This window comes from Xenopus tropicalis, chromosome 1 (genome assembly GCF_000004195.4).
Source record: "Xenopus tropicalis strain Nigerian chromosome 1, UCB_Xtro_10.0, whole genome shotgun sequence".
Classification (NCBI taxonomy): Eukaryota; Metazoa; Chordata; class Amphibia; order Anura; family Pipidae; genus Xenopus; species Xenopus tropicalis.
Window position 1 is genome coordinate 74,147,491 of NC_030677.2, and position 25,509 is coordinate 74,172,999.

The 25,509-nt window shown below is 35.2% G+C and overlaps 1 protein-coding gene across 4 annotated transcripts in view; it reads left to right on the forward strand.

The window, feature by feature from the left end:
* ppp3ca (protein phosphatase 3, catalytic subunit, alpha isozyme) overlaps positions 1–17,309 on the forward strand; it is a 126,995-nt gene extending 109,686 nt beyond the window's left edge. For 2 of the 4 annotated variants that reach the window (XM_012955568.3, XM_012955571.3), the window contains 3 exons: positions 2,012–2,096; positions 6,625–6,722; positions 15,445–17,309. In XM_012955568.3, coding sequence (XP_012811022.1) covers positions 2,012–2,096; positions 6,625–6,722; positions 15,445–15,641 — 380 coding nt within the window. In that variant the 3' untranslated portion in view covers positions 15,642–17,309. Of the gene's footprint in view, positions 1–2,011; positions 2,097–6,624; positions 6,723–10,794; positions 10,825–15,444 lie in introns of all 4 variants that reach the window. The other 2 variants (XM_012955566.3, NM_001126508.1) reach the window with 2 other exon arrangements.
* The last annotated feature ends 8,200 nt before the right edge of the window (positions 17,310–25,509 follow it).

Here is a 25,509-nt window from a genome sequence, read left to right on the forward strand (position 1 = left end):
ATCTAGACACAGAACAATCTATCTGAAACCATGGCAACTTTATAAACCCCAGTTCCTTTGAAATCCATAAACCCAGACTGTCCAGCCTAAATTGGTACAATGGGGATATATGCTGTAGAGGTGTAGCTCAGATAGTAAACATTGGGACCCCTCAGAATGTACTTTCACTGGTCTTGCCACCATTCAGTACCTGTCTAAAAACTAATTAAACATCTATGGGCCTTAAATTACACTCTTGGTAGATTCTGACGTTAAACCTAAATGTTTGCTAATTAACATGTCTAGTACCAAAATATTTCCTATAGGCCCCTTGCATCACTGTCTTATGGACATTTAGGGGTAAAGTAGGGAAAGTGCTATACAGCAGTCAACTTGCATTGTTGTAATGTTATGTGCAAGCTGTCTTTCCCATCTGCAAAGGGTTAATTCACAGATTGTTCAACAGTCAAACCACAGCAATAGTCCAAAAAGTTTTTGATGTTTTTTTTTGTTTTTGTTTTTTTTTTTGCTATATATCACCTTTTTGTTGCAGGCATATTGCTTCATAGCACTTACATTGGATATCATTAATTAATTAAAAAGCCACTTCTCCTTCACATTCTCCAGCATAATTTGTACAGTGGCATACCATTGCTAGCATAATACATGGTATACAATCTAGGAATTTATATGCAGTCAAGAATGCCGATTACATCCCCATTTATCTGGCCTTACTCCAAGTGACACAACACCATTCCTCCTAATTTTTGCAATTATGTTATAAACACAATGAGATCAATAGCTGCGTAGGCAAGACTAAAATGGCAGTTCTTACTATTTTTATAAGGCAAACTAAAAATATAGTTAAACTGGCTTTTTTAAATCTAAAAATGTTAGTCAAATAAAAGTTCTCTGTTTGCAAGTATCTTCAGTGACTAAAAACTTTTCCTGTGTTGTAGTAATGTATTATCCCATAGATCTCTAATACTTGTTTTTGCCTTTATTGTGCATTTGGATAAAATCACAGATTTGGTGCTAAGTTACAGAAAATATGTCTGTTTTAAATATGTTTTGAACACTAGCCAGTATGCATTATGCAGTCACAGAGAGGATGGAATATAATCCATTTCTTAAGCATACAATAATTTTAACTCTTTCATAATCCGTTATTACCCTGCTCAAGATGCAAACTGCTTTTGAATTTCTACCACATGCATATCCATACTAACACAAGCTTCCTCACATGGGCACGCACATACATAAATACTTGTATTGTAACTTTTAATCAACAGTAAAGGAGAAGGAAAGTCATTTTGGCATTTTACTGCCAGTAGATTTGCCACATTAGTGCCGCCTATACTTATACACTATATTTATTCTGCAGAAAACTTTATCATAAAGCCCTAGAAGCTTTCTCTGATTGCAGCTGCCATTTTAGCTTGGTGTTCATAGCTTCCTGTTTGCCGTCAAGCCCTTATAGCTCAGATCACACATTCCTAAGAATGGTGGGATTGTGTTTTATGAATTCCTAAGGGAGGGGGGGACCGGAGAGTGGAAGAAACTGCGCATACTCTGGCCCCTGGAATGAAAGATTTTTCTAAGAGAGGAAGTTGGATACCCTAAGAATATGTTTACAAAAAAGAAAACAAGAAATCCTGTGTTTCTTTAGATAGAGGACTCAGTGTAGCATTACTATAAGTGCTTATGGCTGTATTTACATAGACCTTTCTGATAAAGCTTACTTAGTTTTTACCTTTCCTTCTCCTTGAAACATTTTCTACTCTTATACTGATGTACAGTTTGATGACTTCTGTTAATGTAGCAAATCTGCATACTTCTGCAAAGTTAGTTCAATAAGAATAGGCAGCCATCCTTTACTTCCAAGAAAAGTCAAAGCAGGATGGTACCTGGATCCAGGAAGCAGGTCCATTGCATCCTAGGTGTCTAGGATCTTGTTTTACTTTCCTTGTCACTTTTGCCTAACTGGGTAGGACAGGTATTAACATTTTCTTTTTAATTGTTCTCATTTCAGGTGCAACAGCTGCAGCCCGAAAGGAAGTTATCAGAAACAAGATTCGAGCTATTGGGAAAATGGCAAGAGTGTTCTCTGTTTTGAGGTGGGAAAGCATCCACACTTTATACTTACATAAAATAAACATCTTTTTTTTTTTTCTCCACACTAAAGCAGTAAGGTAATTGAGGTTATAAAACTGCTGTGCTTGAAGGCTGAAAATTGTGACGGTCTAATACATCCCTTTAGAATTATTGCCATCTTAAAAGCTTTTGCAAATGTATGTTCTGCTGTACAAGCTTAAGTGTCATAATGGGAGCACTTCCTAGTGTGTAGGCTTAAAATTTAAGTATATCAGTATGTAGGAGCAGCACACCTAAAGAAAAAACCTAGTAATAACCCAGTATGCTTCAACCTGCTACATACGTGCCCTTATCAGGAAAATTAATACAAGTGCATAAAGGAGAACACCAGTAACCACTTTTTGCCAGGAAACTTCCAAACACTTATTATAGCATCCTCACAGTTTAACATACTGTAGGTTGGCATTAGAATGATATTAATGTTTCTCCGACATTACCAACGCATCCAGTATTTTCCTAGAATTGCATAAGAGGGATAAAAGCTCTTATGTGTTTCTGAAATGAAATGCCATTGCGGCTTATATTGTCTTGGTAAAAAATTAAAACATTAAAATAAAAGTGTCACTTATGCAGTTTATCCTTATTGAGGTTTAGGAGTACAGGTATCGGACCCCTTATCTGGAAACCCATTATCCAGAAAGCTCCGAATTACGGAAAGCCCGTCTCCCATAGACTCCATTATAATCAAATAATTCAGAATTGTAAAACTGATTTCCTTTTTCTATGTAGAAATAAAACGGTACCTTGGAATTGATCCCAACTAAGATATAAATAATCCTTATTGGATGCAAAACAATCCTATTGCGTTTAATGTTTTATTGATTTTTTAGTAGACTTAAGGTGTTGAGATCCAAATTACAGAAAGACCCCTTATCCGGAATACCCTTGGTCCCGAGCATTCTGGATAATGGGTCCTATACCTGTACTAATTAGAGTACTACTGTATGGTGTTAATTGTAATATTGTTAAGTTAATGGGAAAGGAGGCAGGTTGAAACACATTGGGTATAATTATGTAACAGTTCTGCATAAATATATACATCATGATTGAATTTTCTTTCTTGCTGATTTTTAGTCTTTGAAAGTGAGTGTATTATCACCGTACAAAAAAGCCTCTATTGGGGGGTTCTTTTAAAATCTAGATAATGAATCTGATAGTGTATAAGCGTAGCCTGTCTATACTGAGACAACTATATTATAACTATTTTGGAAACTCTGATGCTCAAATACTAACAACAAATTTGCATCAGTGATGTAACCCAGAGCAACTAATCAACAGTAAACTAATCAAATCTTATTAATCACTAGTTATTGTTGGTTACTGCTAATGGATATGTTAATGAGCCCCATGGTGTGCACAATAGGAGATATTAGGGTAGGTGAGAGAGGTTATGTGGGATACTGATATTTACCATAATATATACCAGTGAAACAATACATTTAATAAGGGAAAGTTATATTAAACAATATGTATAAGAAAAGGAAGACTTATAAGGATAAAGTTGTATTTTGCAGCCCATTTTCCTATTTATGCGCCAAACTCTATTCTCCTCACTAATGATATGAATGATATTGAGTCATATTACTATTTAGTTGAACCTATTTTTGTTGAAAATCAAAGTATTTTTTTAAACAAAAATCTTATTTTGTAATATAATTTTTTTTTTACACAGTGGATAGAAAACAGACAGTTTAGGGACAATTCCTGTTCTATCCAGTAAAGATTGTATTTTCTTCCCAGACAGTGGCATAACTACTCTGCGCCGGGCCCCTTCAAAAGAAATCTTGAAAGGAAAACTATACCCCCAGAATAAATACTTATCTAACAGATAGTTTATATTATGTTAAGTGACCCTTTAAAGAATCTCGCCAAACTGGAATATATACTGTATATCCGTAAATATTGGCCTTTCCCTTGATCCACCATTTTGTGATGGGCTGTGTGCTCTCTTAGATAACCTGATAGGAAATAATGCAGCTCTAACTGTAACAGGAAGTAGTGTGGGAGTAAAAGGCAGAACTCTGCCCATTAATTGGCTGATGTGGCCTAGCACGTATGTGCGGCCCTTAATTCTTAAAATTGTAATTTTCTATTTAGGATTACCCAATAGAACATACTACTAAAAAAGTATATTTTAATTAAAATGGTTTATTTAGATGAAGCAGGCATATGAAATATATTTTTATAGAGACCTACATTGTTTGGGGGTATAGTTTTCCTTTAAAGGGGCCCAGCATGGAGTAGCGAACCCTGCTCTCCCGTTGTCCTGACGTGTCACCCCTGCCCACTCGTATAAATCCCAACTCCCTGCCCGCTCTCCTAACTCTGATCCGGCGTGAAGTGGGGATTTACATGTAAAATGGAGGAAGCAGACCCAACGGTCCAGACCCCCCTATGACTGCAGGGTCAGCTTCCTCTATTGTTATGCAACTGACAATGTACTTATTGTACAGCGCTGTGGAATATGTTGGCGCTTTATAAATAAATGTTAATAATAATAATAAAGTGAGATGGGAATGAATGGTGAGTGTAGTATAGAAGAATCCTGAAATACCTTCCTCTTTTAGGAAGTCTTGAACATTAAGTTAAAAGCAGAAAGTCAACATGAAACAACCTAGTCTGTTTTTTTTCTCTAGTTTTAATTTTTTAATTTGCTATAGGAAAAAAAACTGTGAACATAGTCGTAACACAGGCATACCCAAAGGCAATAAAAATTAAAAGAATATGGCTATTCGTAGATAGCTACACACCAGTTTAGAAAAGCCATGTTTTCTATGCTAAAATACACAAAATGTATCCATTTGGAATATAGTTTCTAATGAACTATTCTCCATCAGATTTTATGTTCTTCTTTTGTCCATCATACTGCTAAATTTTACTGTAATTTGAAACACAGGGAAATATTTTTTGAAAATTTGCAACAATCGCAAGAGGGCTTACGCAGTATAAACATTCCGCCCTTGCATTTTCATTTTTACAAAGCCCAATTTAAGCAGCCAGCTACTGACTAACTGTTTTTTGAAAGGGGTTAGCAGTTGTGCTTACAGGGAATAATCCCTTTAAGCAGTTTTTTTTGGGATGAACTTGCTGCTAACACAAAAGCAAATATCTAATCTGTTTTGTGAGCCAATTGAAAGTGTCTCAGTAGAATAGCACATAACCACATTAGGCTCACTAGAGAGTATATTTTGTGACGCTTATGTGTCTAAATAAATATGATGAAATCATACCTAAGGCTTTAAGCTTAATGTAACTGTTGAAAAACAGGAATATGAATTGCCTTTGTTTCAAGTTGAATACCAAAAGTGAACCTCATATTTTATATTCTATAAAGAATCAGCCTGAAAAATGCTAGTCCTATCTTAGTTCCGAACATGACCATTAGACTGAAGTGATGTCTTTGCACTGTATTTTGTATTTTTGTTTTTGCAGAAAGCATGATGCTGAGTATCATATATATCCCCTGAGAATATCTATCTTGCAGGCAACAACCTGTGCATTTTACTTTGAGTTCATTGACAGATTGTATGTCACTTTCTTCAAAGTTTGTCTTGCTGTGTTTTCAGCTAATTATTTTCTGTCCTCGCTCTCACTTGGCATTATGTTCCAATTTATTCTGGGAGCATAGCCAAGTGCAGGGGTCCAGTGAACACAGGTGTAAACACATCTTTCCACAGCTGCTATCTCAGTGTGGGGTTTGCTAAGCTGTACATCGTGGAGAATAGTCACCTACTGGTATTAAAAAATGTTAAAAATGGAAAACCTTTTAACATAAGTGCATTTGGGGAAGTTATTAAAAATATTCATGTGAGGAAAATAAGCATGTTGCTACAATTTATTCCATGTATTTAATTAATCCTTCTGTTTCTCAATTTTTTATGTTATTGATATAACTATAATGTGTATGTATGTATGTATATATGTGTATATATATGTGTGTATATATGTATATATATGTGTATATATATGTATATATATGTGTATATATATATATGTATATATATATATAATATAAAAATTGTTATTAAAAGATACTCATTTTATTTGGATCAACGTTTCGCTCCAGACCCGGGACCTTCATCAAGGATCAGGTGTGTGCCTCAGCCTTTTTCTACATATATATATATATAATATATATATATATGCAAAAAATAGCACTCACTTATTGGAGAGAATGCCTTGGTGCACACTGCAAAGGAGTAAATATAGAATGTCATATATAGCAGGGCACTCACAGGACTTAAAAGTATGGTGAAAAAGAAATAAAGGTCTCAAGGAAGACCAAAACATTGTCAGTTTTTGATCCTGAAGCAGGAATTGAACACAGACTTATGTGAGTTTCTCGCCGCTTTTAGATACTTTGCACACATGCAAGAAATAATTACAAACTATATCAAAATGCTTGTTATCATGCAAATAAGATCATATAACTAGAGAAGTACGATGTGACTAACTTTATTTTATCACTTTGTTTTTTTTCTTTTGTAACAGAGAAGAGAGTGAAAGTGTGTTAACTCTAAAAGGTCTTACACCCACCGGAATGTTGCCTAGCGGTGTTCTCTCTGGAGGCAAGCAAACACTCCAAAGTGGTAAGAATGATTTAAAAGGCTTTCTGTTGATTGATACATTTTACACAGTCTCTTTGCCAGGCATAAGTTTGATTCTTGCTGTTTATGTTCTTCTTCTATGTTGCATAGGCTGGGGCGATCATGATTATAGTGCTACTCAAGATCAACAAGGTTTCTTTACTTGCAGTCTGATGTAGTTATTTTGATTACCATGATAAAATTGTTTTTGCATTATTATATATATATATAATGTTCATAGGAAAGGCACTCACGACAAAGAACAAATAGGAAGCCTGGGTGCAGTCCTCATCAAAATACATAGAAACTCGAACAAATCGGGCCGCTCCACGCAGGGCTTATGTAGTGCAAAAAGAATTTATTTTCAGATTATAACACGGAATGACGTTTCTGCTGGCGTTCCATCCTTTCTCAAAGCCGAAACGTCAGTCCGTGTTATAATCTGAAAATAAATTATTTTTGCACTACATAAGTCCTGCATGGAGCATCATGGAACCAGCTTATTTTCTGAGACTGCACAAACTCTTACACAATATATTCTTAACAGCCCTTCTTTGGTGAATGGTGTCAAAAGTATCCATTTGAAAGTAACGATTCACTAGAAAAAGCAAACGTATAGGATTCTCTATAACTTCCTGAACTGTGCAAAGGGATGTACTTATGTACAGTATGATAGCATTATAGACATTTTCAGATATATTTGAAACTTATAAGAAATAGTTCTTACATTTAAAAAATGTGGCCTTGATTTAATAACAAAGAGTAATGATATTTTAGGTATGCTTTAAATGTCTTCAGCAGTATTATTCATCTTATAGTCTTATAGTGTGGTATGTAAAACCTTGGTAAAAAAAATCTTATTAACAACTGTTACTATTCATGATAGTAATTATACTGCAGACATTTCTTCAAGCTTCATATCTTAAAAACAAAAATACTAACTCTTATTTTTTACTTTTCTTTACAGTCACCTTTTCTATTGTATTTTTATTGCATCGAAAAAATGGGTTCCCTGTTATATTAAAAAAAAATATAGTGAAACCCTATTTGTTATGTATGTGAAAAATACTTTTTATAAATATCTAACCTTTGTGGAACAAAGCAAAATACAAATATGAGCTTATGTTCTGATCATATGACACATGCTGTTTTTACATTTCTAGATGTGCCATTTCTAAAAAAAAAACCAAAAAAACAAAATGATGGAAAAGCAAAGCTACATTGAGTGCGCCCTTTACTATTTCTGAAGGCACCCTGCCTTTTTCAATTCCTTTAGACAGACCCAGGATTGCCTAGTTACATGTACTAGCTTGCCAGGCTTTTGAAGGGGCAACGTAAGAATGAACCATACCCTATAAAACCAGTACTGGCCCTTATGGATGTTTTTATTTAAAGCAGAGGGAAGAGCAAGAGATGGAATTTGATGAACTGCTACTAATTTAATTTATGGCATTTATGAATAGACAAATATAAAAACAGCACTTTGTATTCCATCCATATGCTAGGCAGTCCAATACTGGGCATTAATGGAGCAATATGGTTGAGAAGTTGTTTTTTCACTAAATTGCTTGGAGCATTATAATTTAAGTGGAGTATGATGCTTATGAACAACAATCACTAGACAAAACTGTGACATCTGCTTTTTGAGGGATTACATCTGCTAAAATAACAATTTTTTTTTATATTAAAGATCTTGTCTCATTTCAAAAACCAGACATGTGACCAATCAAATCCTCCAAAATGTCCAATATTATATAAATATATACATATGTATATACAATAGATATATAGATAGATATTATAGCAAACATCGCCATGGCAACAGATAAGCTCTTAAGGATCAGCCTTTAGAATGATTTACCATGGGAAAAATTCTCTCCATGTGAGTTCTCCATTGAAAAAGCACCACATGATTTTAATTTTGTAGCATATGTTTTTTTTCAACCACGAAATTACCTCAAAGAAAGCTTTTATGTCTATATCTTCTATATCTATTATGAAATAATTATAAATTTAAGTCCATTTCTTTTATATTAATGATCACATGTTTGGGGTCAAGCTTGAGATGCCCCTTAAAAAGTAAATCTGAAAAGAATTGATGTAAATTTACATATGATGCTTTTCTGCACACTTCTGCAATTTCATTTCATTCTGTTTTAGTGGCTACTGGGATATTTGCATTTTTAGACTGCAGATAGCTGGATTTTGGCTCAATCTAAAGTTTGAACCGCTAGGGTTAACTCAAAACAGGAAGTATATTGGTGCATAGATTGTGGCCTTCAAAGAGAGCTGCTGAACTGTCTATATCTGTTAATATCTCAGAGACTGCTAAGAATAAAAAAACTTAATGTAAATTGCAAAAGTACTCAGAGGACCACTCTGAATAGGTTCACATCAGTTAATTTGTTTTATCCCCTTTATATATGTCGTTGAACACTTGGAGGCAATACTGAATTGTGTATTCCCAGTATCCAGACAACATGGCCTGAGGAAATATGTACCTCTCATTCACCACTAAATAGAGATATGGTCAAGTAATTCAGCTGGGATTGGTTAAACTGACCAATGATAATATTACATTTTTGGAAAATAGTTTAAAAACATATAAAGACTGGAGCGATATATATAATATATGTTTGTCTTTATACCTTTATCCTTAGTTGTGCATATGTTATTCCATATAAGTTTGCATACAGAATACAACTAAAAAGTGAGGTGCCCATAAAAGGTTATACACATTAAAGAATGAATTGTAAATGATTTAAAATGTATATTGTTTGATGCAAAAAAATTACAATTTATGTATGTTTTAATGCATAATGAAATGGAAAGTTTTACTTTATTCTATATATATACGTACGTTCAGCACTCACAGAACAACTATTTAGTAGTGTACTGTTTATTAATGTTTGTTCCTTATCAATACAAGTACAATCTCCTGTTTGCACTAATTTCAGATGGGTGTTTATGGCACTGACTGCTTTACTTACCTTTTTTTGTTTGTCACATTTGCAGTGATATCATTTACAAATAACATTTTATTATTGCTTTTGGTATATTCATTGTAACATTATTTTATAATGTTTTTTCAAGGGCAAGGTATAACTCAAATTAGAATAGCTGCTACGAGTAGGTGTCGCCCTTATGATTTTTCCATTTGAAAAATGTTAATATGTTATTATAGTACAGTATTACAATGAACCTTCTGAAATAAGTTAATGGTTTTATGAGATCTAGCTAATCAATAGGGAAAGTCAATGGTTTCACCTTCATATAACCTATAGGTCACCATTACTTGTGATCCCTTTCTAATTTTTAGTGTATATATCGATAGGTAATGCAAATAAAAATGTGCATCACATAAGACATAAGATACAATACAGGAAAATCTTTTCAAATGTTGAGATTTTCCATTGTAATTTTCTGTTTGCATAGTAGAACAATCAGTTCTATTTACTTCTAACCTATATCTAAAATGGCATGTTAATAAATCAATGTATGGGTGCAACCACTGTGTTATTATATTATTAGTTTTACTTATACACATTAAAAAATTGAGCCCTGCTCCATAGCAGTTGTTTGAATGGCAATACAGCTGTTGTTTACACAAACATGCCCTCAAGAGAACTGTTTAAAAATATCATGTACACACTATTGCTTAATAGACTGTTCTTTTCAAATAGTTATTTCTAAAGGACTATACATTTAAAATCCAAATGTGGTTGCACCTTAAAGCTAATGCTTGACAATATATTTGTTCTGTATTCTAATTACTCTGTTTTCAGCAGTTCAGAGAAGAAATGGTTCTGCATCATAATATTTGCCATAACCAATATTTTGAATGATATTGCACCAGCTTTGGAATCTTAAATCTCTTGTTTTTATACATCTTAACAGTTGCCACATGGAAAAGATGAGTTTTTATGTGTAGCCTTTTTGTTGTCTTTTGTGCAAGAATCCAGCTCTTACAGTAACATTAGTTCTCCTGCTCCTTTGCTACTCACTTACTTGTTCTTAAGAGTTACAATCCTCTGCTCATTTTCTCATCCATTTTGCTACCCTTTCTTCTCTTTAGCTACTATTGAGGCTATAGAGGCTGATGAAGGTAATTGGCAAGTCCCCTTTCTGTTGTTTTTACAGCAGATAAGGGCCCTGCTGGGTGTATTCATTTTGCTGTAGCTTGTATCAAGTGTGTGGGTGTTGGGCTAACAATTGTGGCTAAGTATTAACCAAATGTGCTTGCTTTAAAGGGGAATTTCAGTCTAGAAGTAGAATTTTTATCAGCGAACCCATTTATATATCATCAAGGCAAGAAAGGCTGCCAGGTGTTAACATAGCCCTCTCTGATATGTATGCCTTAACTGTTTTCTCTGCAGTCTCATTATCGAAAATTTTCAACAGCCTTTCATAAAATGAGCACAATTTATATGTATTATGCAACATTCAGGAAATTCACTTCCCTGTCTGTCTAAATTCTGCTAATACCTGACTGCTACCTCATCTGTATACAGCAGCAATGCAGTATTTGTTTCAAAGTTTCTATATGATCATTCTTAAAAAAAAAAAAAAAGTACTGGCAGATTACAAACTAAAGCAGACTTTTTGATGGTTTAATTCATATTCTGATATACTGTGCTCTGCAAATTATAGAAACTCAGCTTCACAAAAGTTTAAAAATATTGTTCCCCTTTAAAACAATGTTATCAGTTGTATTTTGTTCTTATGTATTGCAAATAATCAACTGTAGCACCAAATTTGTCTCTTCTTACTGGTATGCTCATAGAATTCAATCTGATCCTTTCTTTAGCTATGTTAGCAACAAGTAAGAGAAAATACAACTGAATTCTAAATAGCAGCAACTCTGGCTGTTATTTATGTTGGAATCATCTATTCCTATCAGCAAAATCTAATTTGCAGTGTGCGTTGTTGTTGCCGGTTTGGCTGTTTCTGTACTTCCTGTGGTTCTGTGTTGTGTACAGTATAACTTCGATGTAAACTGCTAACACTTTTTGGGCCATTTACTAAACGGCAGTAAGCTGGGTGAAAAACAAAACATTTAGAGATATGTCCCATCTTGTCTATGAATCCCTTCCCAAGTCCTTACCATATACATTTGTAAATATCCCCAAAGGCCTCATGTTTGCCATGTAACTGATTTAAGTATATACAGAATATATTCTCCTTGCTTCCAGCTTAAAAACCATATCACAGTGGGTTAGGAATGGATTGTTTTTGGGAATCAAGTTCACTGTTGATGTGAAACTATTCTCACTCCAATTTCTTGCCTCCACCTCCAATCACTTTGCTTTGCTTTTCTTTTCTTCTTTCCTGACCTATGTACCCTCTCTTCTCCCTCACTTGTTTACTCTCTATGTCTTCGTAGTTTGTTTATACCTTTCCAGTATTTTAACGTTTTTTTACCATTTTGCTTCCCTCCTTACATATATTCCATTTCCTTGCTCAGCTCTACTCCATCCTTATTTACACTTAATATGACCCCGTATATATCTTAAAGGCAAACGCAAGAGTTTTATGTCTGTAGGAGGTTGTGCAGGCTTAAAGGAGCTATATTACATACTATGTATATAAAACCCATTCTTTCAATACATATGCTTTACTCTATATAACTAGTTATAAATATATATTTCATCTTTAGATTAAAATGTATATTCATATTATATACATTATGACATCAATTACGCTTCATTTCCTATAAATTCTATTTAAAGATAAATGACATATTCTAGGAGCATTACGGTTTCTTTTCATTAAATTTAGAAAATGTGATTATTTTCCTTGCTTGCACATCTTTGCCCTTCTCTCTGTCACTCATTTTTTTAATTGTAGCTCCCCCCCAGTACCGCCGTGTAGTCAATTGGCCCCATAATTTAACCTGCAATTTAAACAAAACTTTTTCTCTTAGTGAGGCTTTATTTATTTTAACTAAAATGCAGTAGGAATCCAGGAGGTCCATTTAAGTCTAATTACCTCTGGAATCCCATGATCTGTGGGATTTTCAAATGTATGACCAACTGTTCTGATTATAATTATTATATTTGGTGTTTATTTTGAATATAAAGCAACCCACATTATTTGTCATCATGCTTTCCTAATATTAAAAGTGACTGTGGTAAATTGCAGGCCGTTTTAACAGTCTGGCTCTGCATAATATTTGGTCTGCTGAGTTACATTTTCTGCTACCATTGGAGTCAGATATTTTTTTTTATGTAAAGAAATGTTGGTCTTCATTTGCTTTTTGTCTCTTCTTTAAAAACTTTTTAACTAAGTCTTGAGCAGCTTTGCTACGGCCTTTGCTTTTTTTTTCCACCCTTTCTCTGCCCATGCTTCCTAATGAATTTAATTACCTGTGTGCTTTCGGTTTAACATGAGATGTATAAAACAATGCATTCATGAGTTACTTTTTATTGATCATGAGTCATCTGAAGAATGGTCCACTGGAGTTCATCTCAATAACTGTTATATATCCATTTAGTGATGGACAGAATGCTGTATTTTTTTTTTTTTTTTTCTCAGACTTTTTTCTCCCATAAATCCTGGTTGCTTATGCTCAAAATGCAGGTCAAAATAGAAAACTAAGAAACAAGGCCTATATGATATTGTTGCTTTTAGCCATTCACAAAAAGAATTCACTTTCTAACAGAAGCTCTCATTGTGTTAATTTTATTATTCATAGTTATGAAGTGCAAACCTAACGGGACATAAAGTGGTTTTATAGCATCTATTCACATTATTCAACACATTGCTTTTAACTAAGTGTGACCTGTAAAAAATCTTGCACATATTTTAATCTTATTTTATAAGAGCTGTTTTGTTTCTATTATAAATCTCACAAAGTACCACTAACATTTATAAATTAGTCTTGCAATTGCAATAGATGAATCTGTGATCTATGAAATTGTGAAGGAACAAACCAGATTTCAAAATGCCAATTTTTTTCAAGTTTCTTTTATACGGTGGTGCTTTAAAATGTTTGCAGACATAATCTATAATGAATTCTATAGGTCCTAAAACTAGATAATGAGCACTTAAACAAACAAGTCAAAAAGCTTATTGGTTTATTTATTGAGCAATAACTAGTTTTTCCAGAAACTGTTGATGAGTCCTGTGTGTTAGCTTGGGGGAATTATAACCCATTCCTCCTTCTACTCAGGGATGTTGGTGGGCTTCCTTGCATGAATTTGCATTTTATGTCCTTCCACAACATTTCTGTAGGATAAAAGGTCAAGACTGGCCACTAGAGGATATTTTGCACTGATGAATGGCTCTATTAGTGGTGTTTATTTAGGGTTGTTGTCTCGCTGTATGTCCACTTTCTTTTGGCCTTCTGTTCACAGACAGATACAGTGACATTTTCTTGCAGAATTTGCTGGTACAATACAGAATTTATAGTTTCATCAATGATGGAACAAGAGGCAGCAAAGCAATTTGTGTTGAATTGCCTCTTTTGCAATCTGTGAACTTTAGAAATAGCTGTGTAACCTTTTCCAGCCTGGTGAGCATCGATAATTTGGAGATCTTTGGACAGTGAAGACCCAAATATTTCTTAGTTAAATAAGTCACGGTCTCCCACTCTTACACCTAATCATTATCCCACAAGACATAACTCCCCTTTTAATGGAATAATAAAACTATAGGTTCACATATGTTTGCCATATACAAATGTGTAACTTTGGATCATGTTCCTCAATAAAGAAATGGACAGGTATAATTATTTTAGATTCATTTGTTTATTTGGTAATCTCAGACCTACTTGGATGAAATGTTTGTTCTCAAGTTCTGATATGTAGTATTTTACAGCATTTTACTTTGTAGATATTTTTCATATAGTACTTATGAAAGATGTATTATGTAGAAGGAAGCTGTATACTGTCAAATTATCTTATTAAATCTTGTAGTTTTGTATACTGAAACTTGTTTAGCTTGTACGTATATATTAAGGAAAATTAACTCCCAGTTTATACACTGTAGGCCAGTTTGGATTTGAGACTTTGTATGGAATTTGTATATAGTGTTAAAAGAGGGACAGAGAGTTAGATATTTTTGTTTGTTTGTTTCTGCTAAAACAAAGTATTAAAAATGAATCATATCATTCTTAACACTGACAAAAGTTTTGCGAATAAATCAGACAATTTGCTGGACTGTTGTCAAAACAGTAGTACAAAAATAGAGTTCTGTTTAAGGTTGATGCAGTACTGAGTAATCGCAAGATGCTATTTGATATGTTTATTACAAGAGCTAAGCTTGTCTGCAGGAACTTTCCTTGCTAGTATGCATTTGCTCTTTCAGTAGTAGCTTGGAATAATCCTATCATTTTATATTCCGGCAATACACAATACAACACTGACAGCCTGCGATTATACATCTAATGGAACTTAAGAGTTGCCATTATTACAAACCAATAAATATTCTTAGGTTAGGTTGTGTAACATTAAATCCCAGACTGACCCCATTTGTCATCGATTTATGTATTACCAACAAATGGAACATGTGAGTTGAACTCAGATGGATAATTATTTTTTTTTATTTTTTTTTTTGTGTACATTTAGTTTGTGAGCATTTTCAAATGATTTTGTTGATTTACAAATGTGTTTTTCTCTTCACATTTCATATCATTTATTTATTGCTTTGCTGTGGGAATGCTTCCTGGAATAATTTGTTATTTATTAACAATTTTTTTTTTGCATTCTTGACATATTCCATTTAGCAATCAAAGGATTTTCACCACAACATAAGATCACTAGCTTCGAGGAGGCCAAAGGCTTAGATCGCATTAATGAAAGGATGCCACCCCGTCGAGATGCTATGCCTTCAGATGCCAACCTTAACTCAATCAACAAGGCTATTTCTTCAGAGACCAATGGTACTGACAGCAATGGCAGTAACAGCAGCAATATTCAGTGACCATTTCCTGTTAATGAAATATTTTTGTAGCTGCAAGGCATGATGGGATTGCTGCACCACAGCAAGTGGGTTTCTTGGTTTGGGTAAATGCTACTTACTTTTGCGGGCGGGTGTTGAGAAATTAAGTTTACAAGTTCATCTTAAAACAAATAGTCAGATCTATTTTAGTGGGGCTCTGGCCTCATCTGAATATGCCTATAATTGCTTGTAGAAAACAAAGAAAAAAAACTATTGCTCATATATATTACAAAGATAGGAGGATAAAATATTTTCCAAATACATTTGGAATTTCTAGTTACTTTATCGAAAGGCCTTCTTTTAGTTACTAAACATACAGTATGTTTTTGTTTGATTTCTTACTATTGTATGTTTACAGTTACAGCATTAAACTAAAATAAACATTAAAACATTTTTAAAACATAATGTACAAACTAAAATAAGGACTATTTATTGATAATGTTTTGTTACTCTTGTCAGACATTGGCTGTGTCTTTTTTTCTCCTGAAGATGCATGCAAGAGATTGAAGCAGTTTCTTGCAAGTCTCTCTGATACCAGGAGGATTAAAAAAAAACCTTTATGTGGGCAGTCTTAATGCCATTGGTGCTGGTGTCGGAACTTCAGTGTACACATTTGGCACTGAATGGGAAAAGGAGGAAGAATGTTAAATAATTTGTTAAAGATGCCAAAAAAAAGAGCGTAAAGTTTAATTTTGTACAGATCATGCTAACCTCAGGTTACTTTAGTGTGCTTGAATGCCCTTCTTATTATATAACACACAGCTTACTTATTTGACAGTAAATATTTTTTTCTTTAAGAGCAAGAACTGGAATAACGATAAGCATTTTTTTCTGTTTTATCTAAGGTTTTTTTGGTAAATAAAGTATTGGTTGTGGCTTGCTGACTTTTAATATTTATGAGTGGTGCATTTTTAAGTATAGTGTACAAGACACCATATTAAGTGCAGTGGAAACAAAAAACAAAAAAAAAAAGCATCTATATTCTGTAAAAATCTGCCTATGCATGTTTTTTAAGACAAAATGGCTGTATAGGCCTGTATGGGACTGTAATGCGCTTAGTGGTTGGACTCCTACTGGAAATGTATGTATACTGGCATACTTTATATTCTCTAAAAATGCTTAATGCCTTTGGAATTTTGTAATCAAACATATAGAAAAAGCTTTGAAAAAAAAAAAAAAACCTAAAGAGGGGAGAAGAATATTCTTAATGTTTTTTAAACATAACGCTTGTCGTGCACATATATATGGTTAGCATGTTTAGCAAACCTTGTGAAATTTAAAAGAACTTTGTGGTTACATGTGAAACTCTTAAGTGCATGGTAACTGTTAGTGTCATAATGGTTTGGTCATTACGTTTTGTCACGTGCCACAAATGTGTAATTTTTTTCACATTTTTCCCTTTATAACATGAGTTATGAATTATTAACGACTCCTGACATCAAGAATTTATTGAGAAAGATCAGTCCATTTTTTTTTTTTTTTTTTTTTTTACTATCAAATTGTTTAAGTGCCCAAGTAATTCACTACAGCCTAAAGCCTTGCCTTTGTACTTTGACTTCTGAAATGTTGGCAATCGAAGCATGCACTTGTAACATGGAGAAAAAGCATTTTATATTACTACTCAATAAAATGTGCATGAACTTAAGCAGCCTTTTGCTTCCTGGTCTTTCTCTTGGAAATCATACTGGGTAATTAAACAGAGGAATAGAATGTTAAGGGTTTTTAAAAGCTGAATTTCCTGCTATCAAATATATAAGGCAAAACTCTGTCTGCCTAGGCCAGCATGGTCAAGGTCTAAACACCAATGGGCACAGCTAATCACACACACAAAAATCATCAATATAAACTGCCAAGGGTTACAATAGTGAGTGATGGAACCACTAAGGCTAATGGTGCATAGGTTGTTTTCTCTGCTGGTGTAAATATGTCGACAAAGTAAAGCCAATCTGCTGCCTTCTGCCCCTTGCACTGGATCAGCCTGACCGTGAACACGGAGAGCATTTCCCTGCCACAATCCGCGCTATGTATTTGATGACAATCTGGTCCCCTGCCTGCCAGTGTACAAACATATACTGGTAAATGCAGCAAATCAGGTTTTCTCCATTAATATAATAGCAACAAAACAAATTCAATCTGTGTATTATCACAAATAATTTATGTAGCACTTTACAGAACCCTGTATTCAAATATCTTGATTCTAGTGCATCAAAGCTGGTTCAGAACATCCTGCGACACTATCCATAGTAGCTGGGGGCTGTATGATGGTTACAAGGTTTAGCAGGGCAAGTTAAAAAACCAATAGCATAATAAAGACTTAAATAAAATAACTAAAATGTTATCATAATAAAGCAAAAATAACAGGCATGGACTAAAAAGCAAGAGCAGCAAGGAGTGGTACCAATTTGCCTTACACATTTGGGAACAGCAATTTTGTGCATCTTTAAAACAATAAAAGCAATAAAAAAGAAAAGTTGTGTTGAATTAGTGTCTATTTTATTATTTTCATATTTGACAAAATCCCTGTACCAAGAGACATGTGCTGAATGCTTAAAACACCTTGAAAAAATGAATGTAGTTTTAATATGTAGAAGTGGAAGTTCCTTATTTACATCTTGCTTTAACAGACTGGAAGCAAAAAGTGTGAGGAGTCTTTAAGACAAAATGGCTGTATGGGACTGTAATGCGCTTAGTGGTTGGAAACACAGGACTCTCATGTACCTTTTATATGTTTGTTGACCTTTTTGGTGTCTTTGAATATCCTGATATTTTGCAACATTGGGTACATTATTCCCCTCTATTGTCCTATGTACCATATTCAGTGCTAGTCAATGTGGTCTGGATTGTGGAAAAAGCATTCATATTAGGCACCAAATTACATACACTGCCTTTCATCAAATTTGGTAAATCCAGAAGTCCAGCACCTTGCCCCCCAATGAAACAAATTTGCAAAAGTAACAATCATAATATTGCATTATTTGTTATTTCTCTGAACCCCTTGCAGTTGGCCAGGTATCAGCAGAAAACTGGATCACATGTTCAGTAGCTGAGCAGACTGTCGACAAAAGAGGTGACACTGTAAGAAGAAGAGGCCCTGTTCTGCCAATTAGTGAAACACTGGTGCTGAGTGTGATCTAAGGCCAGTACATTGGAATATTTTGCTTTTCTATGCACCCTTGTGTACAGGCATGCTTGTGCCATAGTGGGGTATATATTAAGATGTAAATTAAGACGTAAAAGTATTTTGTGACTCAAGGTCTACAGTATTATGGGGACATTATGTTGATCAATTATGTATTGTACAAACAATTAAAAATGTATAAAGCTTTTCTTAGTGAGTAAATTAAGGGCATAGCCTTGTCTTAAGAAATTTTCTGTAATTGCTTGGTAGAGGCAATCAAGGCTTTTATTTCTATTTTTAATGATTATTTGGCCATCAGAGACCAGAAAGGCACTGGAGTCTGAGCATGAAGTATAACTGGTTGTTTGAAAAGGAACATTATGGCAGATTCAGCACATATGAGGGAACAACTAAAAGAAAATAAATAAGGCACTCTGGGCAGACATATTTATCCCAATATATTTTGCTGACAATATAAATAAAAAAATGAATCAACCCTGTGCTTCAATACAAATAAAATCAGAATGCATTACATTGTTCTGTTTTTGATAAGGTGAATATATATATAATGGTATATCAGTGGTTTTTCCAAGTGTCTAATTCACCTTCTGTTGTGTCAGGTGCTTGCATTTAACCCCCAACCTTTCTGGGCTTAATATGAGGCAACATATATGTCAACAAGTCATTAGGCACTTGTTAAAATAGTAAGAAAAATAAGAAAAGTGAGGATGAGAATAATTAATTCATCTGGCCCTCATTAAACGCAAGTGCCTATTGTCTACCTAGTGGTGTTTGTTTGTGATGAGCATTGGTGCAGCTAAGAGGGAGTGCTTTCACACAGTAAGCAGGAAGAACACAAACCGTGACTAATTGATCCCACTCTAATAAGCCATTTTTGTTGGTTGGATGGATGAATAAATAATGTAGATTCCTGAGCTTTTCATTTTCTTCCTGATTTCTTACATCTTGTTCTACTGCTTTCTTCTTAGTCTTTATTCTTTATAGAAACTAGAAAGTACCTGCTATAGGATTTTCATTGTATCTTTCCCATAAATGAGGTCTCGGCTAAACTATATAATAAATAAAAGTGGCTCGAATAACACGTTGGGGCAGATCTTGCTCATTTATCATTCATTATGTATTTATTACATGTATTTACTAAGGAAAATAGTATAAGGAAAGACTGATAAAAACAGAAACATGACACTGATAACTTTATATCTGCCCTTAAGTCATGCAGAAAGATTACTATCTCTGAAACCTTCATTACATTAAATACTATATTAGTATTCAGAACATAAATGTTGCTACAGGTGCTATATAAAAACAACTGCTCCCAGTAGGTAGTTAATACTAGCTGTGGCTTGTTTGTGTTACTGAGTATGAGCTCTCTGCTGATACCCACCATCTTTCCCCCCACATAAATCCAGATAGGACCTTATTAAAGGTAATATCACATATGATATATTTAAAGATGATATTTTTTTCTCAGGGCAGGTAGCAGCACTTGTTATAACTTCAGCAATTACTGTACATAGTATATATGAAAGATGCTAAACCCGCGGGACCCATAGGTATACCAGTGGGTTCTGGGCAACACACGCAGCAAATATACGCCTGCCCTGCCTCTCTGCAATGTCAGTGGGGGGGTGGGGGCGGCTATATAAATGGACAGCTCAGTGGGTAGCTAGAAAGCGGGTCACGGTTGGGTTTCGGTCGACCTGCAGATTGCTAATTATTTACAATCTTAAAAATCCCTATTGCAATTACACACACTATGGTTAATTTAGAGAGAAGCCAATTAATCTGCCTACACTACAGGGGCAGATTTATCAAAATTAAAGGTTGGGTATTTTCTTGATTAAAAGAAAAATGAGGTGAAAAAAAAATGCAAATATATATATGCGAGAATATTTTTGAAAGCCTACATTAGTCACAATTATTAAATAAAGAAAAAACTGCTACAATTTGCATGAAAAAATTCCACAAATGAAAGCTGCCAAATATCTACAGAAGTCAGTTGGAATTGTCTCAAGCATGAGTGGAAAATGGGATTTTCTCTTGGGTGTGACCATTCTTCCTGCAAAAAAAAAAAAAATATGCTGTCCAAGCTTTTTCTTAAAGAAGCTAGTGCTTGAGATTTCTCCCCCTAAAAAGTATTAAAGCTGCCACCCATGTGACACAAATGGAGGGTTGTTACTAACCAATATTTCTCACCAAAAGCTGGCTGTTATGGCAATTTTATAATACTCCAATTAAATATTGTATATGTGTCAGTACTATTTTTTTTACTGCTTTAAATCGTGAGGTGATAAAAATACAGGTATGGGACCTACTATCCAGAATGCTTGGGGCCTGGGGATTTCTAGATAAGGGGGTCCTACCATAATTTGGATCCCTGTACCTTAAAATGATACTGACAATGAAAAGCAACATTTTAAAATATTAATGTTGTTGTTTTTCACGGATAGGGAATGACTATGTCCAACTGCTAAACTCCCAGAACAAACCCTTGCTAGGTTCACCTCCCAAAGGCAGCATAGGGCAGGAAAAGTATAGCACACACAGGCAGCATAGGGCAGGCAGAGTATGGCACACACAGGCAGCATAGGGCAGGCAGAGTATGGCACACACAGGCAGCATAGGGCAGGCAGAGTATGGCACACACAGGCAGCATAGGGCAGGCAGAGAATGGCACACACAGGCAGCATAGAGCAGGCAGAGTATGGCACACACAGGCAGCATAGGGCAGGCAGAGTATGGCACACACAGACAGCATAGGGCAGGCAAAGTATGGCACACACAGGCAGCATAGGGCAGGCAGAGTATGGCACACACAGGCAGCATAGGGCAGGCAGAGTATGGCACACACAGGCAGCATAGGGCAGGCAGAGTATTGCACACACAGACAGCATAGGGCAGGCAGAGTATGGCACACACAGGCAGCATAGGGCAGGCAGAGTATGGCACACACAGGCAGCATTGGGCAGGCAAAGAATGGCACACACAGGCATCATAGGGCAGGCAAAGTATGGCTCACACAGGCAGCATACAGTGTCACAATGCTGGCCTGAGGTGTGAACAATGCAGGGGGGCAGTTAATCTCAGTACTGATACCATTTAAAATGTACACAAAGGGAAGCAGTTACAGCAGCCAGACAGGTGGGGGGCCGCCAGTTGGACAGCCCTGTCATAGAGGAATATGAGGGATCAGATAGGGAATATAAAAGCATTGGGCAAATACTATATAATAATTTAAACAATAAATAAACCCAATAGGATTGTTTTGCATCCAGTAAGGATTAATTATATTTTAGTTGGGACCATGTTCAAAGTACTATTTTATTATTACAGAGAAAAAGAAAATTATTTTTAAAAATTTAATTAAAAAGGAGAATATGGGAGATGGTTTTTGGATAACGGTTTTCTGGATAACAGGTTTTCAGATAATGGATCCTATACCTGTACATGCATTTGTATTTAGTGGCTATATATGAATAGTTTCCTAACCTGACTGTTTTGCCAACCTGACTGTCCCTTCTCAACCTGTCAGTATCTAATATGGCAGCCTTCTCTTAGAGCAGTGCTGTCCAACTTCTGTGGTACCATGGGCTTGGCAATGGAATGGAAAGTTTTCCAAATGCAAAAGTCCATGAGCATTTGGGAAGTCTTTATCATGCAGGATTTCAGTTACCTGAGTATTGACTAGAGTAGTAGAGCTGGCAGCACAGTAGAAGTGAGCAGGTTTGTTTACATTTGCTGCATGTCTATTCCATGTCCTCTATCATACAGGTAACAAAAAGAGGTTGTATTGAATCTGTAGCCACACAGAATACATTTAGAGGTAATGGAACACTTTGGTAATAGTAACCATAATGTAGGTTCCTTTGATATTTTTAAATAATATGTCAGGTTCCCCTATTTCCCCCATTATACCCATTAAGGACTGTGAGCCCCATGTTATACACTGAACCTCAAAATATACCTATATCCATTTTATAATATGTACTGCAATCTGATGCCAAAGCAAAAGAAAAAATATATGCCCAGTAACTATTGTTGTCTGCGTCTGTTTCAGGGGTATTGGCAATGATGGAACTGACAGAACCTTCCACCTTCCCCTTAGATTTTGCCTAGATCATAGTAATGAACTGACCTGCTGAAATGCTTTGGCACAAAGCTAATTCTGTATGTGACATGCAACACTTTTAGCCAATGTATAATATCTTCCTGCTAAATTGTTCTTCGTTCTGTGGGCTGTCTGTGCTGTTGAAGCTTTAAGGTGAGGACACACATGGAGTGTTTTATCAACCACTTTAAAACGAGGACAGCAAAATGCCTAAAATACCATCGCCAATGCCAATCCCTGCTAGAACATCATTCTAATGGTGGGGTATTTTCAGTCATATTGTGACCTGCATGTTTCCCTAACATAGGTATTCCAAAATGCCATGTGTGCGGTTTCTCACTCTACAGGCTGACCGACCGCTTAAAAATGTGTGTCAGGAACACGCCACTCTCAGACGCACATGACACTGGGACAGGGCAAGAAGGGGTAACACTCAGTCACCTTTCACACAGGTTACACTAACATCAAGCACCCCCAAACACACCACCGCCCCAAATAACTATTCGCTGCCACCATCTATCATTAACAGGCGATAGAAACCTAATACACAAATATATCACAAAAGCTTCCTCACTGTAGTTAGGGTTCGTTTCCACTAAGTCAACAGCACTCTAGCAGCCAAAGGGTTAAATTACAAACACACTCTCCTGCTAGCAGTCAACTAGTTAATTAGCATTTACGCAGAACTTGCCCCCTACTCAATACACACACAGCCAAGCAGTTAATATATTCACATGTAAACAAGGTATGTGAGTCTTTAGAGCCAAAGGACAGAACTTATTAAATTTTATATTTAATATTACAAGGGTAAACAGTGCATTTAAAAAGGTTTTACAAAAAGAGACATATACATACAAACAGTAAATAAAATAAAAGGAAATAAAACACAGAGAAAACCCTATGTACGTTACTGAGTTATCTTTTGTGTCCTCCTGAGGCAAGAGTATGGAAATTCTGAGCCCACCCCCCAACAGATTGGGACCTCAAGAATGAGCTAACTAGTACCTGGGTCTGTGCCCTTTTTATTACCAGCTGGGACCCTCCCTCATTACCGTATGCATGAGGAGGGAATGTCCAGGAAGAGAGCTGCACTTCTCATGCCAGTTTCTTGTCATATAATATTGGTACTTGCCAGTATCCAATATTATTATGAAAATATGGGCTTGCTTTAACCCATATGTGGGCGATCAGAATGATACCAAACATGAGGGGTGTCTCATGTCCCAGTCTGCCAGAAACTATCCCTCCTAACTGTGGGTATAGGCTGTCCCTGTTTGGTATCATTGGGAAGCATGGGGCCTCCTCATAACCAATATATGATTTATGAGGATGTGAACCCTAAAGCAAAGGAGATATGGATCCCTTTTTATAATCCATATTTTCTCATAGCTGTTTCCACCTGCTGTTCTTAGGTCCACAATTGCATTGCTTTGATCAACAGATCAAAGAAACCAAAGTCCACCAGCTTCCTGCCCCCAAATGATTGGCCCACATTGTCTGATGAGTTTGATGAATTTGTCACCTTCCACAGAACCTTGTGTGTATTTAATTAATTAAGGGTGTCTTGTGGACAAAAATCAAAATGTTGCCAGGTTTAACTCTGGACATGCCAGGGAAATACTGTTGATATGACAATGTGCACCTACTTGTACAGAAGAACAGGAACAGCACCTCTTGTCTTTGTAGATTAAAATGCCTTTATTGCAAAGTTTTTTGGGGCAAACAACAACAGCAGCAACGTTTCAGGTCACATAAGACTTTTATCAAGCCTTTGCAATAAAGGCATTTTAATCTACAAAGACAAGAGGTGCTGTTCCTGTTCTTCTGTACCAGAGGACATTTATGGGGGCTGAGAAAGGTCAGGGAACCTTACACAGTGGCAGGTAAAGCAAAATTAATACTTGTTAAGAAGCAAGGAGGAAATAAAGTGAAAAGAGAATAATAATAGATTTGCCTCATAATAGTTCCTTTATGTAAATACTATGGAAAAATAAAACTACAAATTGACTCATATTCCAGTCTGAGCGAAAACTCTCTTAAACCCATAGGAATACTAAAATATAATATAAATTAGATGTATTACTAAAGTGATTGACGTTATAACCACTAACGCTTCATGTAAAAGATTAAACTGGAGAACTACAGTATATAGCAAAGCAATTTTATTGCTGAAAATACCTTCCTTACTTTTAGCTATATCCAGCATGTACAGAAGGGGACCAACTGTGCCAGCTATATTGAATTATATATAAAATAAAAACTGATATTCTTATATTACATTTTTTCTATAAAAGTTTTCTAAAATATTTGTGCAGGGATTTCTTTATAGAAGATACAATGAATCTGACATTACCATCACTGATCTTTGGGGTCAATCAGACCAGACAGATATTTTTTACAAAAAGGCAACCCTATGGCCTAATAAATCAAACTGTGTTATTTCTTTTCAAACATATAATTACAGAAAAAGAAGGCATTTGACATGTAGTACGTAGGATAGGTCAATGAGATCAAAGTGTGTGTAATTTGAGTTCTTAATATATATATTCCATATAATGGTACCATTTATTTACAATCATTGTAAAAGGTGAGAATATAGGGAG